This window comes from Cololabis saira, chromosome 4 (assembly GCF_033807715.1).
Source record: "Cololabis saira isolate AMF1-May2022 chromosome 4, fColSai1.1, whole genome shotgun sequence".
NCBI lineage: Eukaryota > Metazoa > Chordata > Actinopteri > Beloniformes > Belonidae > Cololabis > Cololabis saira.
The window spans coordinates 17122313-17142549 of NC_084590.1; the positions used below are offsets into that span (position 1 = coordinate 17122313).

The 20237-nt window shown below is 39.1% G+C and overlaps 1 protein-coding gene across 1 annotated transcript in view; it reads left to right on the forward strand.

The window, feature by feature from the left end:
* Positions 1-20237, forward strand: part of LOC133441584 (calsyntenin-2-like) — a 422755-nt gene that overhangs the window by 124905 nt on the left and 277613 nt on the right. Inside the window, exon 2 of the mRNA XM_061719022.1 lies at positions 20093-20215. Within this exon, the coding sequence (XP_061575006.1) occupies positions 20093-20215 (123 nt within the window). The remainder of the gene's footprint in view (positions 1-20092; positions 20216-20237) is intronic.

Below are 20237 nucleotides of genomic sequence, written 5' to 3' on the forward strand. Positions count from 1 at the left end.
ATTGGAACGTTTCTTCTGGCTTAGGCTGAGGTTGAAGAGTTGCTGCAGAATCCTGCATAGCTGGTCCGAAAAGCTTTTTAAGACCGGGGCTGACGCCATCCTGATCTGCAGCCGTGTTCTGGTTTAGTCTCTCCACTGGCCTCTTTACCTGACTGCTAGAGACAGACAGGTGGGGAAGGGAGGCGGAGGGGGGCCCAGCGCCTCTTAATGTGGTAGGAAACAACAATGGCGCAGCAGCAAGATCCTTGACTGAGGTGGAAGATGAGACAGCTGAGGTGTGACAGGGACGCGTTGGGTTAAAGAAGGATGGGAGGTCTGTCTGGCTGGGGGCAGGAGAGGAGGATGCTGGGATTGTTTCCGAAGTGAACCTGTTAAAGTATTTATGTAGACCATGGGCTCTGCCCAGCGTTCCAAGTAGATTTATCACATCTAAAAGCCATGGAGGATTAATGAAGTGCTTTCTATCATTTGAGAATTGTTCTGTGTTTGTATTTGCGGATCGGTGTTCAATAACCCGGACCAGTTCCGCATATGATTTGTGGTGATTAGAAGATTAGAAGGAGGCACCTGATCTGATCAACATTCAACAGAGGTGTTTATTGTACAGAATAATATGAGCTCATGGGTCTTCACTGACTAGTCCCCAAGTGAAAAACACCATCTGTCCTCAAGTGAGTGAAAAAGACGACCACAACAAAGCTAACACGTACTATATGTGGGGAGGGCGTGGTTTACAATTTGCCACTGCCGTGATTGGCTAGTGCTGGAGGCATGTCCCCTCATCCAATCCAGTCCCACCACGCCAAATCTCCTTCACCTAATCCGGCTCCGGCATTTCCTGAACGAGACTAAACTACAACCCCGAGCCTTCCATCTTGTCTTTCGTTCCAAACACATGGTCCACCAAACACAACTAGAAAAAAGATATTGGTTACATTTGTGATATAAAATGAAGATAACAAATACACTAATAAATGCAGAAAGATGAGGAATAAAGAATCCATACACAATTGGAAAATAACCCCAAAACAACGTAACATAAGGCAATGAACAAAAAACAATCATCAAAACAATATTTGACATGAAATATAAAATAAAGTGAACAATAAAAAAATTATCAAATTAAGAAAATGGATGGCATGAAAACTTCGACATTTTCACCCTAACAGATTGTGCCTAAAAGAAGGATAGTTAGCATCTGTGACCAAATTGCAGATGAGGACAATATACTGTAAGTAGCCTTTCCGAGAATGAAATAGTCATATAAACATTTTGTAATTTGTTTGATTAATGTTTGCACAAAGTAGGGATGTTAATAATTAATCGATTTTCGATTAATTGCCGTTATGAAATTACCCGATTAAAATTAACGATTACAATTAATCTATTTATTTATTTATTTTTTTCGTTTAATTTCACCAGCTGGTATTACGCCCGGACCACATTTAATGCGACACAACGCGCTGCGTCGCGCACATAAAGAAGAAAGAGACGGCGGATATGTTTGGTTTTAGTAACATCATGCTCAGGCAATGAGTCTGCAATGGCCCAGACGGGAGACACATGTAGCTCAGTGCTTAACTTTTATTTTTAATCCACTCTATATTCTTCTGGTTGTTCTCCGATATGTTCCCCTAAAGCCTGAATTATGGTTCCGCCTTAAATCGACGCAGAGCCGCCGCCGTAGCCTACGGCGTAGGCTCTGCGTTGTTGTAACGCGGAACCATAAATCAGTCTTCACCCGGTACATACATAGGTTTCTCCAAACATCTGTCCCCGCTACAGTTTTAACTAAAAGAAAATGTGCTCCAATACAGCTGGTCTCATAATTTTATTTTGAACACTGCCAAAACTCTAACTTAAAACGTAACTAGAACTTAAAATTTGCTTGACACAAATGACACTATTATGGCTGCTGCTACTACTAATAGCCTTGAATTGCACTTTATATTATATTCCTTGTGGTACAAAAATGTCTTTTTGTTACTTTTGTATCAAATAAATATTTGATTAAGGAATACATTAAAATGTCCTTTGTATTTTATATAAGCAAAAAAAATTATGTTTGTATCTCAGATGGGGGAAAAACGCCGCTTATCAACTAATCGATGATCGATCGATAAGGTTATCAACTGTCAATTAATGAAATAATCGATAATTTGCATCCCTAGCACAAAGTAGAACACAAACCTTTGGAGGAGGGGTTGGACTGAAGTCCACCTCCTGAAACTGACTGCTGTGAAAGGAGGTGCTGTTAAGACCTGGCTGAAATGGGAGCTTTTAAATGTCACATTTCATTAAGACTTCAGAAAACTGTTAAACTTTTTTAAAAAGGGCATGTCTTTCTTCAACATCAAAAACATAGTTCTTAAAATCTATGTCGCAGGGTCACAAAGTCGGTGATGCCACAGAAACGGATGTGGCAGGAAACTTTTTGTCTTGACTGTCAGAATGTGTTTATACGTGAAATTAAATACGTTGTTTTTCAGTGTCAGTTACAAACACTTGCATTTGTGTTCATCTGTCTGCATGTCTCTATCCTGCCCTCTCTGCCATCTGTACCAGTGGGGTGGAATGAGTGGCCTCTGAGCTGCCAACTGGTCATACAGAGACACATGCCATATGCAGGGCCACTTACTGCCAGCAATGTAAGCAACCCTCCAGATCCACTGCAGAGCTCCTCATTAGATTTAGTGAGACTTGGGGGGGTTCTCTTTAAATGAAGCATTTGGGGAATACTGATTTTTTTTTTTTTTAACCTGTGAATTATTAGAAATAATTTTTAGGGGTATCTTAAGACACAATGGTTGTCTCACTTATATCAGATATATTATTATTATCTCTCAGTTACTATCATAGCAGTACAAATTATCAGGAAAAGGTGTATTATGTTGACCATTCAATTCCATATGTTAAATAATACGAATACTCCAGCTACTGTTAGGAATCATCATCAACATAATTTTAAAGACTTAAATACGTAAAGTAAATAGATTATATAGACTGTAAGGCTTTAAGAAATAAATTCAGCCCAACCTCAGTAAAAAAAAGATCTTAAAAAGAAAAGATGCCTTCTTTCAGCTCTAAGGCTTTATGTGTTAGAACCTAATACAATACACTAATGTGGTTATTTCCAGGCCTTAAAACTAAGTAAACCCAACCTCAGCTGAGCTATAACAGATGCCATATAACCATCTGATTATTTATTTAACCCCATTAATTCACTGTACCCCGTTGATATTTTTCTGCGTATTATTTTTTGTATATTTTTTGCTATTTTAGAATAATGTTATGAATTAATATCAATTTATTAGTATATGTTAATACAATAAGGATGTTAAATGTAATCATCTTGTGTCAAATTTAATTAGTTAACCCTGGGGTTCTTTGTCCTTAATCATAATAATAAAAAAAGCTTAAGTAACTTAAACTGCCTAATGTGCTCATATGTTTTCTGTGTATGTGAATATGCCAAGTTTGAAGATTGTGTGATTCTTCTTTGACTTTTGCTGCTGAGTTTTTGTCTTTCGGACTCACTTTCAGTGAAAGCCAACGCTTGCAGAAATATATTAGCAGTCCTCAGCACGCTCCTCATAGATCTTGCTTAACATTCACTGCTGATTCATATTTGACCACCAGCCATTTGGATTATAAGTGCCAGTTGGAAAGGTTGCAAAACAAACAAACAAGCAAACAAACAAAGAAAATAATTAATCTCAAAAGTAAATTAGAAACTGTGAGAGATCAGAAGGATACTAATCAACTCAATTCAATTCATTTCATTCATAGTATAGTATTAAAATTAAAGTTAACGTTTTCTTATTTCTGTAAATCTCAAATTCAACTTTTTTCAATTATTTAGAGCAAGTGAATAAGAATAATGATGTGTAGCGCAGACAAAAGTTTCCTCTTTTTCTTCTGCGTCCCTGTCAAGGTGCTGCGCTCCCACATGATCAGAAAAGTTGGTTGAAATTCTCAGACTTCTCGCTCGGTTACGGAAATGTTCCACAAAGAAATGCCAGTACGGGCCTTAACACAAACCTAACACGCTTTCGCTCAGCTCTGTTCAAAGCTTGTTTTAAGTGGTATTACAAGACAGGCACCTTTTCAACGTTTTCACAGTACAATGCACCCCAGATATTGGGCTTAATCCATTGAACTCGCTCGGAGTCGTTCACCTGAATTAATTCCCTGCACAGAAACAACCATTTTGGTTGTAGGACTTTACAGAGAACTAAACATTGTTTATGTGTGTTTTTTTTCTCTCCCTGAATGAAATTAGACAAATCACTTGATCTTTGGATGGATACAGAAAACAAAGAAAAAGAGGCTGAGAGGACATGCTAACACACAGATGCTGTTTGTTTTAGAAATATCTGATTGCTTTAGTTTTTTGAATGTGCCATTTAGAAAGTGTTGAACCCAGGGTGCAGATGTACACGGCAAAATAAAGAAAGCTGCTCAGTGGGAGAAATCACACAATAACTTTTTGCTAGAGTGCTCAGTGGGTCTAAGTGAGGAGGCTCTACAATGTATAAGTGGTGAAAGTGGGAGGCTGTGCTGAATGACTGTTATTGTGTGTGTTGTTTGTTTTAATGGCTGGAGCAGCACTCTGAAACACAGTCTGTATCTACTGTAATTGCTCTCCTATATGCTCCTGTATAGTACAGGGATTCATACATATACACAGGAGTATTCCTTTGTTCATGTATATAACCTTTATCACTCCTCTGAGAGGTGAAGTCTCTCCTCCTGTCTTCATCTCCCTCAGACAGGAAAGTAGCTGTCAGATACATCCAGAGCACACCCGGCAGGCTGATTGGCTGCTTTGTCTGTGCTAATTGTCATTGTCTGTGTGAGACAGCCAGTTCATCATTGTTTCTGTATGATTTAGTTCATATTCCTGACAGGGAAAAGGAAAAAAGTGCACATTGCTGCCAATCTCTCTGTTCTTACAGATTACGGGGCCTTATAGTCACACTGGACATTGAATAAAAGAGAATTATTTCAAAAAGAAGCTCCGAATCCCCCCCCCTCCCCTTCAGTGTCAAGGAGAGCGCTTGCTGCCAGGTTTATAATGCCACTATATGAAAAACCTTGATTTCAACAGGTTACAATTCTCTCCCCCTTCTATTTTTTTTCCGGTCACTTGTTTGTTCCAACCTTCGGTGTGAGTTAAAACAATGCCAATAACATCAACAATGATCTCAGAGAAGCAGTTGCTGCTGCCTGCCGATCTAGGAAGGATTATGAGGTCATCCCGAAAGAACTTGATGGCCATCAAAGGAAGAGCAGTTGCCGGTTTCCCCAGGGCCAGACATCCCTGTGAGTTCACCTCAAAGAGATCTAAGAGCTACATTTGTAGTCAGCTGGCATGCTGAAGAAATAATTTCTATTCTGAAATAAATGAATAACAGTTTAAAAAAAAAACACTGAAAAGACTGACGTGAAAATGTTTAGCCACAAGGCACAGCATCATATTTGTTGAAAATGGAACACGTCATGTCAGCGCAAAAACTTCATATCTGTTAAGCATGGCTGTGGAGGAGTGATTGTTTGGGCTTTTCTTTGCAGCCACAGGACTTGGCTACGTTGCAGTTTTTAAGCTGACAATGAACTTATCTGCAGAAATGACTTCTAGAGTCAGTTGTGAGGGTATCTGTCCAATTCCTAGTTTGGCTGAAATTGATCAATGCAAAAAGAATCTGATCTCACACATACCAGCAAATTCCCAACAGATTAAGAAATTAATCATCATGTTGCAAATAGGGGTGTGCAAACAAGGGTACCTCACGATTCGATTCGATTTCGATTATTGGAGCTTCGATTCTTCGATTCGTCGATTATAACGATTGTCGATTTGATTCGATTATTGGTGCCACGATTCTTCGATTATTGTGATTTTTAATGCTTTTCTCCATACAAGATTGATTTTGTCTTCATCTGTGGCTACATTTGTAAATAAACAGCCAATCAATTAACTCAGTTCCTCTAACAACACTCATTAAGTAAATAACAAGGTTTTTTGAACATTTGACATGTATTTTTCAAAGACACAAAATAATTTATTTTATGACTTTGTAAACATTTGCTCTTTGGCTTACTTAACTTTGACCAGGGAAAGCTGCACTTGCATGAGAGCCCCCTCTATTGGCGGAAAACACTGAAAACGGTCAAGCCCTGGATTTAATGAGTTCATTAATTCAAGTAAACAAGATATGTACTTCCATCAAATTTATTTAGTGTAAACATATCTGCCATATTTCAAGTGAACAATAAGAAATCTGCATTCTTGAAAATGAAATGATTCGGCAGCTTATTCAGTCTGGAATCTGGATAGGATAAAAAAAAAAATATTAATTATAATAATAATAAATTAATTAATCGATTCCAAATCGCCACGTGACGCATCGCGATGCATCGACACATCGATTAATTGCACCCATCTCTAGTTGCAAAGGCCCGGTCCAGACCAAAAATTATTTCAAAGCTATGAATCTGTGCATAAACAGATCAAATGAAGCGACATGGTATATAGGAGTGGGCAAAACATTTCTGACAGACTGATAATGTCATACGTAAAATTATTTCTTTTTATTGTTGCTGAAAGTAGCATCGAATCAAGAATTGCAAGTTTTTAAACACAGGTTTTACATTTTGGCTTAGTTTTATTCAGTAAATAATGACACGATGTCATGGGTTGTGGTTTACCTGAAGTTTTATTTACTCAATTTTAAGACGTTGCGAGTCCCAGGTTATGATTAAACTTGAGTGTAAACACCTGATCATATTTATTGATCAGAATGAATTTACTGTATGTGAATGTCTCAAAACTTTAAAAGCACAGCTTTATAGAGACATTATTTCCATGATCATGTATGTCTACAACATTTTCACATTGCAGTTACCTATCATCACAGACACACACACTAAATACCAGATGGATATTTCTTTACCCAGGGCACTATAGCGCACCTCCTGTTCCATAAGACGACAGTCTTCACATTGAAAGCCCAGACACTCTAAATGGATTACACTGGGGATATCGTTGTTGGCTCAATGTATTTTCACCCCCCCTGTTTCACAGCTAGCCTCAGGTGCCACATTAACTGGCTGGCACAAAATCCTGCAGGGATCAGAAGGACTCGAGAACTTGTTCAGTGACAAACACAAACAGCACACACAGTAAGAGGCTTTTACTGGGCTTCAGGAGAAAGTAGCGAGGGTTTGAGTCAGCAGGACTCTGTGTCCGGCCTGCTCATTGGAAACATTTTCTGGGTCATTAGTTAGCAAAGCAGCAGAAATTTAAAAGAGACAATATTTTTCAATAACAACATTTCCTGAGATGTTAATGAAATGTCTGTGATGTCTCTTGGTCAAAATAACACAAGGACACAGTACAAAAGAAGCCTTTTCATAGAAACTAATCCACATTGGCTGGTTGAAAGAGGTGAAGTTAGCATGTAAAAATCAGAAACCTAATTATATTAACTCATTAATGAATGAATGTAATGTTGCAGATGACATTCAAATGTAAAAGTGCAATTTTTCCACAGTTATAAATTCCATTGGGATATTTGCGATAACTATGGGCTATTTCCTAAGAGGAGTTAGACAGGACTGTAATACATATTATACAAATAGTCCAGAATACTGAACTCTGAATTATATAATTTATATCAGTTTTAACTAGGTCATAGGCCTACAGGGTTGGGGAGTAACAAATTACATGCAACGGCGTTATGTAATCAGGATAATAAAAAAGGGCAACTGTAACCCATTACAACAATAAATAGTCCCGTTACAGGTATATTTGATCAAAACAGGGATTACTGAGTGGAATTATTTTTTTTAAATCAAACGGGATATACTACAGCGCAGCTGACTGTACTGTATGCGCCGTGCACAGGCCTTGTGACACTTCACGGCACTTTATGGCACAAAGCCACAACAAACCAACACGTGAAAGGACACCGTGTTGTCAAGGATACCACCGTCCGCTGCGCAGCTATGAGCGGGTGCGGGGGGAAAAGCGCCTTAAACTCCGGCATTATTTTGTATTTAAATCAGAGAAGGCGAACTATGGTTAAACTACAGAGAACTGTCAACATCCAGGGACTCAAGAGGCTTTTGCAGGTACAAAAACACAGCGCTGACTTCTACCGGAGTACAGGTGAACCCGGTATGCTCACGTGTGTTTAGCTTGCTTGCTTGTTTAGCGTAGGGTACGCGGCGACGCGCACCGTAACGCGGAACCATAAATCAGCCTTAAGCTGTCAACGCTGCTTTCCTCCTAGAGTTCAACGTTTTCTCAGTTATACTAAAAGAGCATTTTGTGCATGTTGTGCAAAACATTTGTAAATACACCGAGCAGATCACACAGCTTCTCTCTTGGCTTTATTAGCCTGTTTGCAATTGGAGTAATCCAAAAGTAACTAAAAGTAATCTGATACGTTACTTTTTTGCATTGTAGTACTTAGAGTAAGTTACTAATTACATTTTTTAACAGATAACTTGTAATTGTACCAGGTTCCATTTTTAAAGTAACCCTCCCAACCCTGGTCATATATTTTAAATAGCTTTCCCACCATCATCCTAGATGCATTTGATGTTCTGTATATGGTTGCTATTTTGGACTCCTGGACTATACCCCCTGAAAATATTCTGTTTTGTAGACGTATCTTGACTTTTTCTGCTTGCGTTTCTATGTGAGAAAAGCAGGATGTGGCAAATGCAATAATGGAGCTTGATAATGGCTCTCAAATGCTGAGAGAGGAGAGGAAATTTGTGACTGAGCAGCCATTTGACAAAGAGGGGTCATGATAACTCCGGATGAGGGCTTCAGAAGAGCACGTGGAGTGTCCACACATCCACTCTTGGACATTTGGACGGATGCTTTTAAGTTTCTTTAAGTATGTGTGCCTCAGCCTTTAGCTTGCTCTTTGTTTTCCCAGCTCTCCCCCCGTGGGGATGTGAAGAGGGCAGATACAGTGATTGTTTTTGCTCTATCTTTGCAAGGACTGTCTAAAAGTAGAGCAACATTTACAGTCATATGGCAGCCCACTGATTACAGACAAATGTGCTTTTTTGCAGTCTTCCGTTAAACCAGCTCCCTCTTAGTCTTGTATTCTGACTCCAGAGAAGGGAGGGGGCTGATAAAAGCCTGACCTTTGTCTCGGCTCTATCATATTGCTGCAGGGACAATGTTGAAGGGGGCTGATGGGAAGGAAATGTCAAAGCAAAAATGCCATTGCTCACTGAGGTGCAAATAAATAAGGACTTTGATATATGGGGCAACAATTACCGTCGGTGAGTTTGTTTTTCTCTTTGTACTGCCGTGGTAGAAACACACATTTATGAATTTTTTTTTGTTTGTCTTCAAGGATTATTGTTTGTTGTTCCTACGTTCCTTTGTTTGCCTCAGCTGGCTCACTCTCCGGGTGGTCTTGCAGGGCATTGTGTGCACTTACTGTTTTGGATTTGTTCGGCTGTGGGGTCCTGCTATAAGACTGCTTTGCTTTCCAGCCGGCCACTGAATATCCTCCATCACTACAACACACACACACACACACACACACACACACACTAGGGTTGTCACGATACCAAATTTCTGTTTCGATACCGATACCAATATGTATTTCGATACTTTTCGATACTTTTCGATACTTTTTGTAAAAAGGTGGAACTCTCTCAATGTCAATATTTTCCTTTATTTTAAAGCAGACTTTGGGAACAATAACAACAATAAATAAAATAAATAATTGGCATGGGATATTAAAATGTTCAAACCTTTAGAACAGTGTGAACAAGTAAAATAAAGCAATGCCATTCAAATTAAAGTCACGATGTTAAATAAAATACTGTAGCAGCAAAAACTCCTGCTTCTGAGTGGGTGGTGTCACCCTCTCTGAGCCAGGAGCACTGGACTTCTGTAATTGGGGGAGGGAGGGGGTACAGTATTTTAATTAACATGGTCATTTTAATTTGAATTCCATTGCTTTATTTTACTTGTTCTCATTGTTCAAAAGGTTTGTGTTTTGAAACTATAGGCCACATGAAACATTAAATGGGCATAACTAGAAAAATAAATTGAGGATCATTCTATTATCTACAGGACTGTCTCAGAAAATTAGAATATTGTGATTTTCTGTAATGCAATTACAAAAACAAAAATGTCATACATTCTGGATTCATTACAAATCAACTGAAATATTGCAAGCCTTTTATTATTTTAATATTGCTGATCATGACTTACAGTTTAAGAAAACTCAAATATCCTATCTCAAAAATTTTGAATATTCTGGGAATCTTAATCTTAAACTGTAAACCATAATCAGCAATATTAAAATAATAAAAGGCTTGCAATATTTCAGTTGATTTGTAATGAATCCAGAATGTATGACATTTTTGTTTTTTTAATTGCATTACAGAAAATAAAGAACTTTATCACAATATTCTAATTTTCTGAGACAGTCCTCTAGGATAGGATTAGATATTGTAGGCTAGTGGAATGTTTTACAAAAGTGTGTTTAAATATATAATATTAATTAATATAATTCATTGCCTTAATGGTTTATAATATATATGAAACATTAAATAATATTAAAATATAAAAAATATATTAAAGTTATATTCTAGTGTGTGGAATTTATTTAAATATTTTAAGAATGTAATTTTTTTTTTTTTAATATTTTAAAAATTGCATTTATTAACCATGGACATGTTTTAACTCTCTGTATAGGCTGCTGTAGGTTTACTACGGGCTGGGAGAGGCTCTGTACTTCTTTCATTGACATGACAGTGCAGTGAACTGGTGAACAAAGTTATCAGCTGTCGTTCTTGACTGAAGTCGTGGAAGAAGTCCGCGTGGTTGTCCTTTAAACGTTTGGACAAGTTTGAAGTGTTGCCTCTTTTTGCGAGACACGCGTTGTAGCAGCGCTTGCACTGCGGTGCGTCTGGTTCAGTGGTTCGCCCTTATCGCTCGGTTTGAACCCGAAATATTTCCACACCATACTTCGGGCCCCCATTTTGTCCAAAAGTACGGGCTTTTCTGCAGCTGCCATCTCTTTTTATTTCAATTTTATTTCAACCCGCTCTGTCTGTCTAATAACACGCGACTTCTCGTTTCTCTCTCCTCCGCATGCGAGTGGGAGGGGGAGGCGGCTCTGCTTCTGCATCTACGTCACACTCGCGGACTTTGCCGTGCTTAAAGAGACAGGCTCCAATTTACCAATTCGTTTGCATAGAAAAAATATATAAAAGTACCGTTTGTTTTTAAATGCTGGTATAGTACCGTTTTCAAAACTCTAGTACCGCGGTACTATACTGGTACCGGTATACCGTGCAACCCTAACACACACACACACACACACACACACACACACACACACACACACACACACACACACACACACACACACACACACACACACACACACCCCAAAACCAGACGCCAGGCGTTCGGCTCTCATCCAGAATGTGCAAACTGCCAGTGGCCACACAAGCTGTATGCACTCAGACATGCACATTAGACACACCTATACATTTACACAGGCACACACACACACACACACACACACACACACACACACACACACACTGAAGGCAAAGCGAGCCTCTGAATTCAAATAGACATGGTGTGATCTGAGCCCAGGGCCGAAGACACCTCATCGTACCGAGAAACTAACTCCACACACATCAACCACATAAGGCCAAGAAGCAGCAAACAGGTGAACTATTTCCATGCGCTTCAATTTTTTACTTTTTTACTATTTTTTAAGATGACTTGGAAGTTTAGTTTCCTTTGCGTGTCCTCCAGTGTTCAGAGATGAGAGGACATCAGGAGGCGCTTCATAGTGAGTGCAGCACAGGTCACAGTGTCACTGTCTGAGAGGGTCTGTGGAGGGTCTGCTTCAATGTGACCCAGGTGTTTGGGCAGCAGCAGATTTTTCTTTGCTGTATGCTCTGACTGACTAATGAACCTGCATGTATTAAATGCTCAAGTGTGGAAATCCTGACTCTTCTCTGTTCTGTTAGCATTTGAGCTTTGGTTTTCTTCCCTTGTTGCATTTCACTGTCCGAATGGTGTGATGGAATAATGAGCTGACTTCTAATTTGCTCTGAAGATTTTCCTCTGGTGAAACAGGCTGTTATCTAATTTCAGCATTTTTGTTCCCTATCATTTGGTCATCCAATTACTGAAATCAAATAAGCTGTTTCTGTGACACTTGTTATATCACTAATAGATATCACTAATGTCGTTATATCACTAGTAGACGATCCTCTCAAACAGAAAAATGTGACAATTGCCACAATTCCAAAGACACAATTCTTGCTCTTTTTTGTGACACAAAAATAAATACAGAGTAAAACACATCTTCTACATTTGCATTTTTTCAAATGTCCATCAAATTTGACAGCATATAAAGTCCACTTCCACTGGTAATGTGTGGGTGGATTGGAGTCAGCCTCTAACATTGGCTGCTTTGAACAGTGTTATAAAGACACCTTTGAACAGGGTGCTTTTGAACCCTTTCACTTTGGTATTTTCGCGTATAACTATGTCAAATATAATGTGTCTTTTAGACCAACTTTACCACAAAATTTCATTCAGTGTTCAGTCATCGGTTATATGTAACATAATACTATGATTGGCAGAAGTGGATATAAAATTGTATTTTTGTTTTCTTATTTTTACTTAATAGATTTGAAAAGCAAAGCAAAGGACATTACACTGGCTGGGAAACAGGAGAGAATGATAAATACAAAAAAACAATGAAGAGAAATATTTCTTGATAAAACATTTTGACACTCCAGTTGTCTTGTTTTTGAGTGCTATGCAAGACAGAACTGACGTTGGGTTGAAGACAGGGGTTCTGGTAAATTCACTTATGGTCTGTTTCAAGAGCCTACGTTGCAGAATAAAAAGTGTTAGTATTGTCATTTTGTATTTGGGTACAAAAGACAATATAATCTAGAATATACAGCAGTTATGTTTATACCTGTGTTAAGATTGGGCTGTCTATTTATTGTACTGGCATCACGCAATTACAACTGCAAGTGTGATGATTAACAAAATGTGATGTTTTATCGGGTAGGAAAGCTGCAACAAAACAAAAGTTCCAGTAGTCCCAGAATGCAGTGCTTTGTTGACATTTCAACTGCTGCTCAACATTACAGGCAATGTCGAACCACCGCAGTATCACCTAAACGTCCATGAAACTGCACAGACAAAGAAGCAGCCTGAAACTGCATGCTTGATATCAGCAGGAAAACCGAACATACTTTCCATCATTTCTTAAAATGTAAATGTTACAGCTTAGTCAAACAGATGTCAAGTCAAAATCAGTGTTGCAAACTTGAGAACTCCATGTATCTCTACAAGTAATCTGCCTGGAAGCTTTCAAATGTAATAAAGTCCTCTCCCTGCAGATGGTTACTGTCAGATTGTTCTGTGAAGCACAAAGCCAGGACACGGAGTGCATACAAGATTAACGTTTGCAAAGATCTCCAGGGTTCAGGGAAGACACGGATCACTGCAATGATGGAGTAGTTAAGGGAAGAGAAAACTGAACTGAGAAACATCCTCTGATGGTGGCAGAGTGGGGATGTTTCCTGATGATTCACAGTGACCTGTTGATGGACATCCCTGAGCCTCTTTGTGATGTCATGAGTTCTCAGTTAACCCTGTAGCTGTAATTGCCGGTTAGTTGAAGTAATAGCTAACTGTCTCCACAATGTTTACTTTTCATTATGCTGATGTATTCATATTGGTCCTTTTTTGTTGACCTTATCAATCAGGGTTTAATTTCCTACTGACTTCTTTTTAATTACAACTGTTACCCCACCTCACTTCCCCCCCGGGGTCTGTTCAGATTGCAATACCCTGTGGAGCGGTGGCACCGGTCCGCACAGTTATGGTTGCACATCTTCACTCTAATGGCTCATATGCCGTGCTCAGAAGCTCAAATCAAATCGGCTTGACTGGTAGTGAAATGGTGGGGTGTCATCCTGCTGACCGGCAACGGGCACTAAAGGCCATGGGATCTCCGGCATTCACCTCTTAGTTGTCACACACCGTGATTATATTAGCCAGGACAGGGGTGATCGCTGTGGTCTGGTGATTAATTTGATTTGGGGAATGAAAAATTAGTCATTGGTCTCTAACTTTACTCGTTTCTAAAAGGACAAAATCCCTGAAATTTGGTTATTACTGAAATGTAATAAGATTGCAACATGGCAAGAAAATATGGACATTTTTTATATTTGTTTTTAATTTTGGGAAACAAGCAAGGCCAATTGGTAGCAAGAAGATGTTTAGTTTACTTTGAAAGGGGTTAATAGAATTAATCCAAATGCTTTCCTCTTTTCCAGAGTTGCTCTCAGTTGCTACTCAAATGACATGACTTTTGGCCAGTGTATTACAGACACAACCAACTCAAATGTCTGGTTTACTCTGCTTGAAAAAAATAGAAGGAAAAAAAAACATGCACATTTGATTTCAGCTCCAGCCATAATCTCTAGAAAGCTCTTTGCATCTTAGCCAGTTTTGTTCACTCAAACAACTGCAAGAGATGCCGGCAAACTGACCCCCACGTCCGCTCACAAACACGGGTTATCGCATGCCATTTACTGAGAGCTTTTAGTAGCCATCAAAGGTGTTTGCTTTTGAAAATTGGGGTCACTTTGAGTGCAGTTGTAGTCCAGGTATGTGAATGTTTGCTTTTTTTCTTTTTCTTTTTTATGCACACATCCCGTTAGAGTCTGTCTGCGGTGGTAACGCGTAGTGGCAGATGAGCGTTGCATATTTGAATCAAGATAACACAAGGGAGAATCTTGTTTTTGTGTTTGCCATTAAGACGTAAATACTACTAGCAAAGAAGGCATTTCTGAAAATGTCTTATTTCTTGGTCTGCCTGCAGGTTCAAATTGAAACAGACTAATTTAGCCTATCAGAGTGTTGTTTTTCCTTCATATTGATGAGGACTTAGCCAGTGTAGTTTTGATTCAAGTCATTAAAGCGGAGTAAAAAGCTAATCACTTAGTGTCAAGGCTTAAGTGGTCACGAGTTAGGTTCGATTGCGGTAACCGGCTGGTAATGATACCCCAGGGAATAGTGGGAATGATGGTCTGTCACATTTATTTCTCCACCCACCATCCCCCCGCCTCCTCTACCTGTGATCGCTCACATTATTCCAAGACAAAAGAAGAATCTCATTCATTGTACTGGAAGGACTCGGAGACACATCTCAAGTTGTCACTACATGAACCCTTTTTTGTTGAGAAGCTGTCAGCGTTTTATTTCATACAATTAACTGCAGTTATTGGTTGTGGGTGGATTTATGTGGGCGGTGCCCCACTGAGATAATGTTGCGATCACTGGAGGCAGGGCCTCTTTTAATGGTCTCATCACTTCTGATGAAAAATTATTCCACCCCACACACAGGAAGAGCAGCGAGGCTTTGAGATGTGATTAGCCCTCTATTGCAGTGCAGTATCTCTGACTTGTGAGAAGATACTCTCCTTAACGTTCACCATCATCAGCACAGAGATATCAGGGTAACTTGATGTTGAATCATCCGCCACTGGTCTTTAGTGTTCACCATGATTAAAAAATCTGAGCTTTATTATTATTATTTTATGTAATTTAGATAATGCTGAACATATCCTCTGTGTCAGCCTATCCCTGCTAAGTAGTTGCTGCAAGTGGCAGCTGGAAAATCAAGGAATATAGCATGTCTCCTAAGCTGTGGCTTATCTTAAATGAAGCTGAGGACAACACTCTTCAATTCTCTGCACTCGTTTTTACTTTAGGTTCACCCAGTACATGTGGCTGAAAACTTGTACTAAATTATAGCATGAAATTAACTGCATCCGTCATCATTTTTCCGATTTCCTCCTACTGTATTCTATCATGCATGAAGTCATGTTAAAGCGGCAGAAATATAATTTGACGGTCATGAATTACACAACTGTAGCATTGTGCTAGTTTAGCAATTGTTCATCTCGAAGGCAAAAGATGATTTCAGAAAATACTTCCAAAAAATGTCTCTTGTTTCTTCCTTGTTCTTCCTAATTGTACCTGTGGGAGCAAAAATGATGACGCATACAATGTTTCATCAGGAACTTTCTGCACAGCAATGTCAGCAAGATATTCCCCACGATAACATACTCTGGCATTTAGAGTCATCTTATTTCATACTGTTGGAACAAACTCATACATTTCTTTCATGTGATCATTTCCAATCGATCGTGAGAATCTCTGTATTCGCGCAGCGTTTTTTTTCCTTTCAGCTGGCATTCAAGTGTGAGGGTGTGCTCTTCAGATCTCACCGGCTCGTCTCTAAAATATAATCACAAAACAGGTACACGATCTACAAGCTGTAAACTCTTGTTTTAATCACAGTGAGTCTAATCAATTGTATATTGTTGCAAAAAGTATAAAACAAGTCTTTTTTTTTAAGGTCAAATCCTAACTCAAGTCTCAAGTCTCTTGTGGTCATAATGGCCAGTCACTGATCTCCTTCCTATGATCCAATCCACAAAGACCATTTTAAAATCAAAGCATGTACAGCGTCATTATCAACATCATCACTATAAAATCTTACAATATAATAAATCTCTCTCACATCTGAATCCAGTTTAATGCAAACCTAATAAGCCCATAACATTAACTTATGTGATCAGCAATTAAATGGAAACATAATAACTGTTGCATTGTTATTGCATAATAACAATGCAAAACTGATTGCATTGTTACTCCACGAACCGCCCAGTATAGGAAATTCAGCAAACACTGGTCTAGTCAAGTCAACATCCCTTTGCTACAATGAAAGCTATTAAAGCGTCTACAATGTTCCATCGCTCATATGTTTGCTAAAGGTACATAGATACTAATAAAAACTTTCTGATCTGTCAAGTTACTGATCTTTCCTAGATGAGTTTTGAGGTATCAGAGAAAGATGGACATGGTTGACCCAGCACTTTTGACGTTGCAGCTGCAGACAATAGTAGTTGGTAGTTCTGGTGTGTCTGCATGTAGTGGACAAAGCCAAGGTGTATCACAAAAAACCCTCAAAGCAAAACAAAATCACTGCTTCCGCCTGTGTCTTTTTGTTTTTGCTACTGTCGTCCATCGTCACAGCATGGGGGTGCTAAAGTTCGTGTTTGATGTCAGGGAAGGAAATTACATTCCAACCTGGCCGTACGTCGGCAGAAAAGCAGTCAGGCTGGAAGTCAGCTCTCGTCTCTCCGGTGTTGGTCAAAAAAATACTCCTGCACACACAAACCCAACGCCAGCCGGAGCGTACGTTCTGCACGTGTGCAAAGCGTAATACGTCCGCATAACTGCAGGCGGCGCTAATCTGTGATGTTGCTCAAAAAGAAAAGGAAAGAAGAACAACCTGAAATAATGGATCACTCTAGTCTCGAGTTCTGAACTGAGCCTGCTGTCATCAGTCAGTGTTTTCATTTTTGATAGAAGTCAAGAATGATTGAAAATACGATGGCTAATAATGAAAATATAATACGATCAAAACCGATACCATGATAGAGTGTAGTTTAGTGTCTGTGCCATTGCTGTTTATCTAGTACAAGGGTCGGCAACCCGCGGCTCTAGAGCCGCATGCAACTCTTTAGCGCCGCCCTAGTGGCTCCCTGGAGATTTTTCAAAAATGTTTCACCTTTTTTTTTTTCTTCTTTTTTCTTTTTTTCTTCTCTTTTTCTCTTTTCCTTTTTTTCTCTTTTTTTCCTTTTTTCTCTTTTTTTCTTTTCCTTTTTTTCTTTTTTATCTTCTTTTTCCTTTTTTCTTCTTTTTTTTCCTTTTTTTCTCTTTTTTTCTTCCTTTTTCCTTTCCCTTTTAGTCTTACATTTCAACTTTTTTCTCAACATTTCAACTTTTTTCTCAACATTTCGACTTTTTTCTCAAGAAGGTACTTCAATATTAATCTTGACATTTCGACTTTTTCTCAAAATTTTGACTTTTTTCTAGACAATTCGACTTTTTTTCTCGAAGTGCATAATGAAAAAAAAATCTTCCCCCAGTCATAACTAATATAGAAATATGCAGCATGTGTTGCCTTCATTCTAAGGCTTATACAAGACTTTTCATTTTTTGCGGCTCCAGACATATTTGTTTTTTGTGTTTTTGGTCCAATACGACTCTTTCAACATTTTGGGTTGCCGACCCCTGATCTAGTATGTTTACCATTGTAATTTCTGGTTAACTCTGATTCGCCCGGTAAGGGGTAGCACTCCACCAATCAGATTGGTCATAGAGCCGACGGCGGGTGGCCGATTCTACATGTCGAATTGGCCAAAATGAATGCTGACTCCGACGCACAGGGATGACTGCACGGGACACACCCACCTGACTCTAGTCACCGACCTCGTCCCACTGCCCGATGGCATCCGACGGCATCCGACGACTGATAATCGGGTTGCTGTGTCCCAGCTTTGAGTCCTCAGCCATGCACAGCTGGTACCGCATGGTTTATGGAAGAAAATCAAACTACATGCTAGGCCTGGGCGATAAACCGAAAATTTACCGTTACCAATCACTGCGATGACCGACATCAATTTTCCCATGTTGGTAAATTCTGTGTTTTGATTAAAAAAAATAAAAAATAAACGTCTTTTTCCCTGTTTTGACTGTGATCTGATAGGCTAGTTTCCTTCCCCTTTAAGACGGCGTGTGTGTAATCACACGACTCCTCCCATCCAGTCTGAACAAGGAGGGAAACCCAAGAAAATGGCTGATGGTTCAAACAAAGAAGCGGCTGACATAAGACTTGCCCATTTCAACAAGTTCACGCGCTCTCACGCCACACATGCCATTTCTCATGGTGAGAAATTGACTTCAGCGCACAGTAACTCCAACAGCCCATCATAACGAGTCACGCCATGCTACTGTGCCCTGAGCTCTCAACTCAGAGCAGCTATCTAGAGTCACCGACCAATCAGCCAATCAGAAAATAGACATTTTTTGTTGCCAGCTAAGGGTTATCATACATTTATCGTTATCGAGGTAAAACTGCCCAATATATCGTGATATTGATTTGTGGTAATATCACCCAGCCCTACTACATGGTCCTGTTTTTCCTGGACATTAAAATGTCAAAACTTTCTTAGATCTAAATTTCATTTCAAAAGATCTGAGCTTCTTTCTCAACTTTCTGTGTCTTGAGTATAACTTTGAGTGCCATCAAAGAAGATCACTGAATAGTTGGGATGTAATTAGATTAAAATTAAACTGCTGTTGCAATTTTTTCACAACAACATCATAAGGATATCATTTGTGTATTCACGTTGGAAAGTGCATGATCTTTTGTCTGTCTCTCTGTGCATGAAGTGCTTGTTTTAGCATTGTCAAGTGCATTTTACTGGCATACAGTGTATAGCTGAAGTGGTCTGTAACAATGACTGCTTGATTTTTGCCTAATTAGAGTCTGAATAGTGAGTAATTACTGTTTTCTCTGGGACCTTAAATTACAGCTTTGCTTTGTCATTTTCAATCTATAAACTTGAACCTGACATTTACCAAGTGGACAGAATGTAAATATAGCTGATCCTGTTTCTCTCTTCGTGTTTTTTTGTTTCTCAGTTTCCCTCTGGCCTTGCTCAAAAACTTCCAGCTGTTTCTCTTATTTGTTTTTTTTTCTTTCGTCTGTAAGAAGGTTAAGCGATAGTAAGTGTGTTGGCAGACGGCTGTACACAACCGTGAGTGCTAATCACAATTGATGAGGTGCTCAGCTCACAAACTGAGCTTTGATTTGGTGCTGAATACAGTATTTAGCTGGCAAAACATTGGGTGCCAATGATAAGCAAGGCACTGTGCTTTGAGACCTCGTGGAAATCTTTGAAGGATGTGAAAAATAAAAGAAAGTGAAGAAGCAACTGAGGTGATTTTCAAAAAGAGTTTGTCATAGAAAGTGAGGCTTGAGGAGCTTTGCCAATAAAATGTATAATATATACATTTCTGCTGATTAGTGCCATTCATCCGCCGGCATTTTTTCAGGGAAAATAAAATATTGCAAACGTATATCTTTCAGGCTGACAGTACTCACAGCTCACATTTTTCTCTCTGTTCCTACAGTGAACAAACACAAGCCCTGGATTGAGACATCATACCATGGCGTGATCACTGAAAACACTGATATCGTTCTGTTGGACCCTCCTCTGGTGGCCCTCGATAAAGATGCCCCCATCCCCTATGCAGGTATGGTTTATTTAATCTCTTA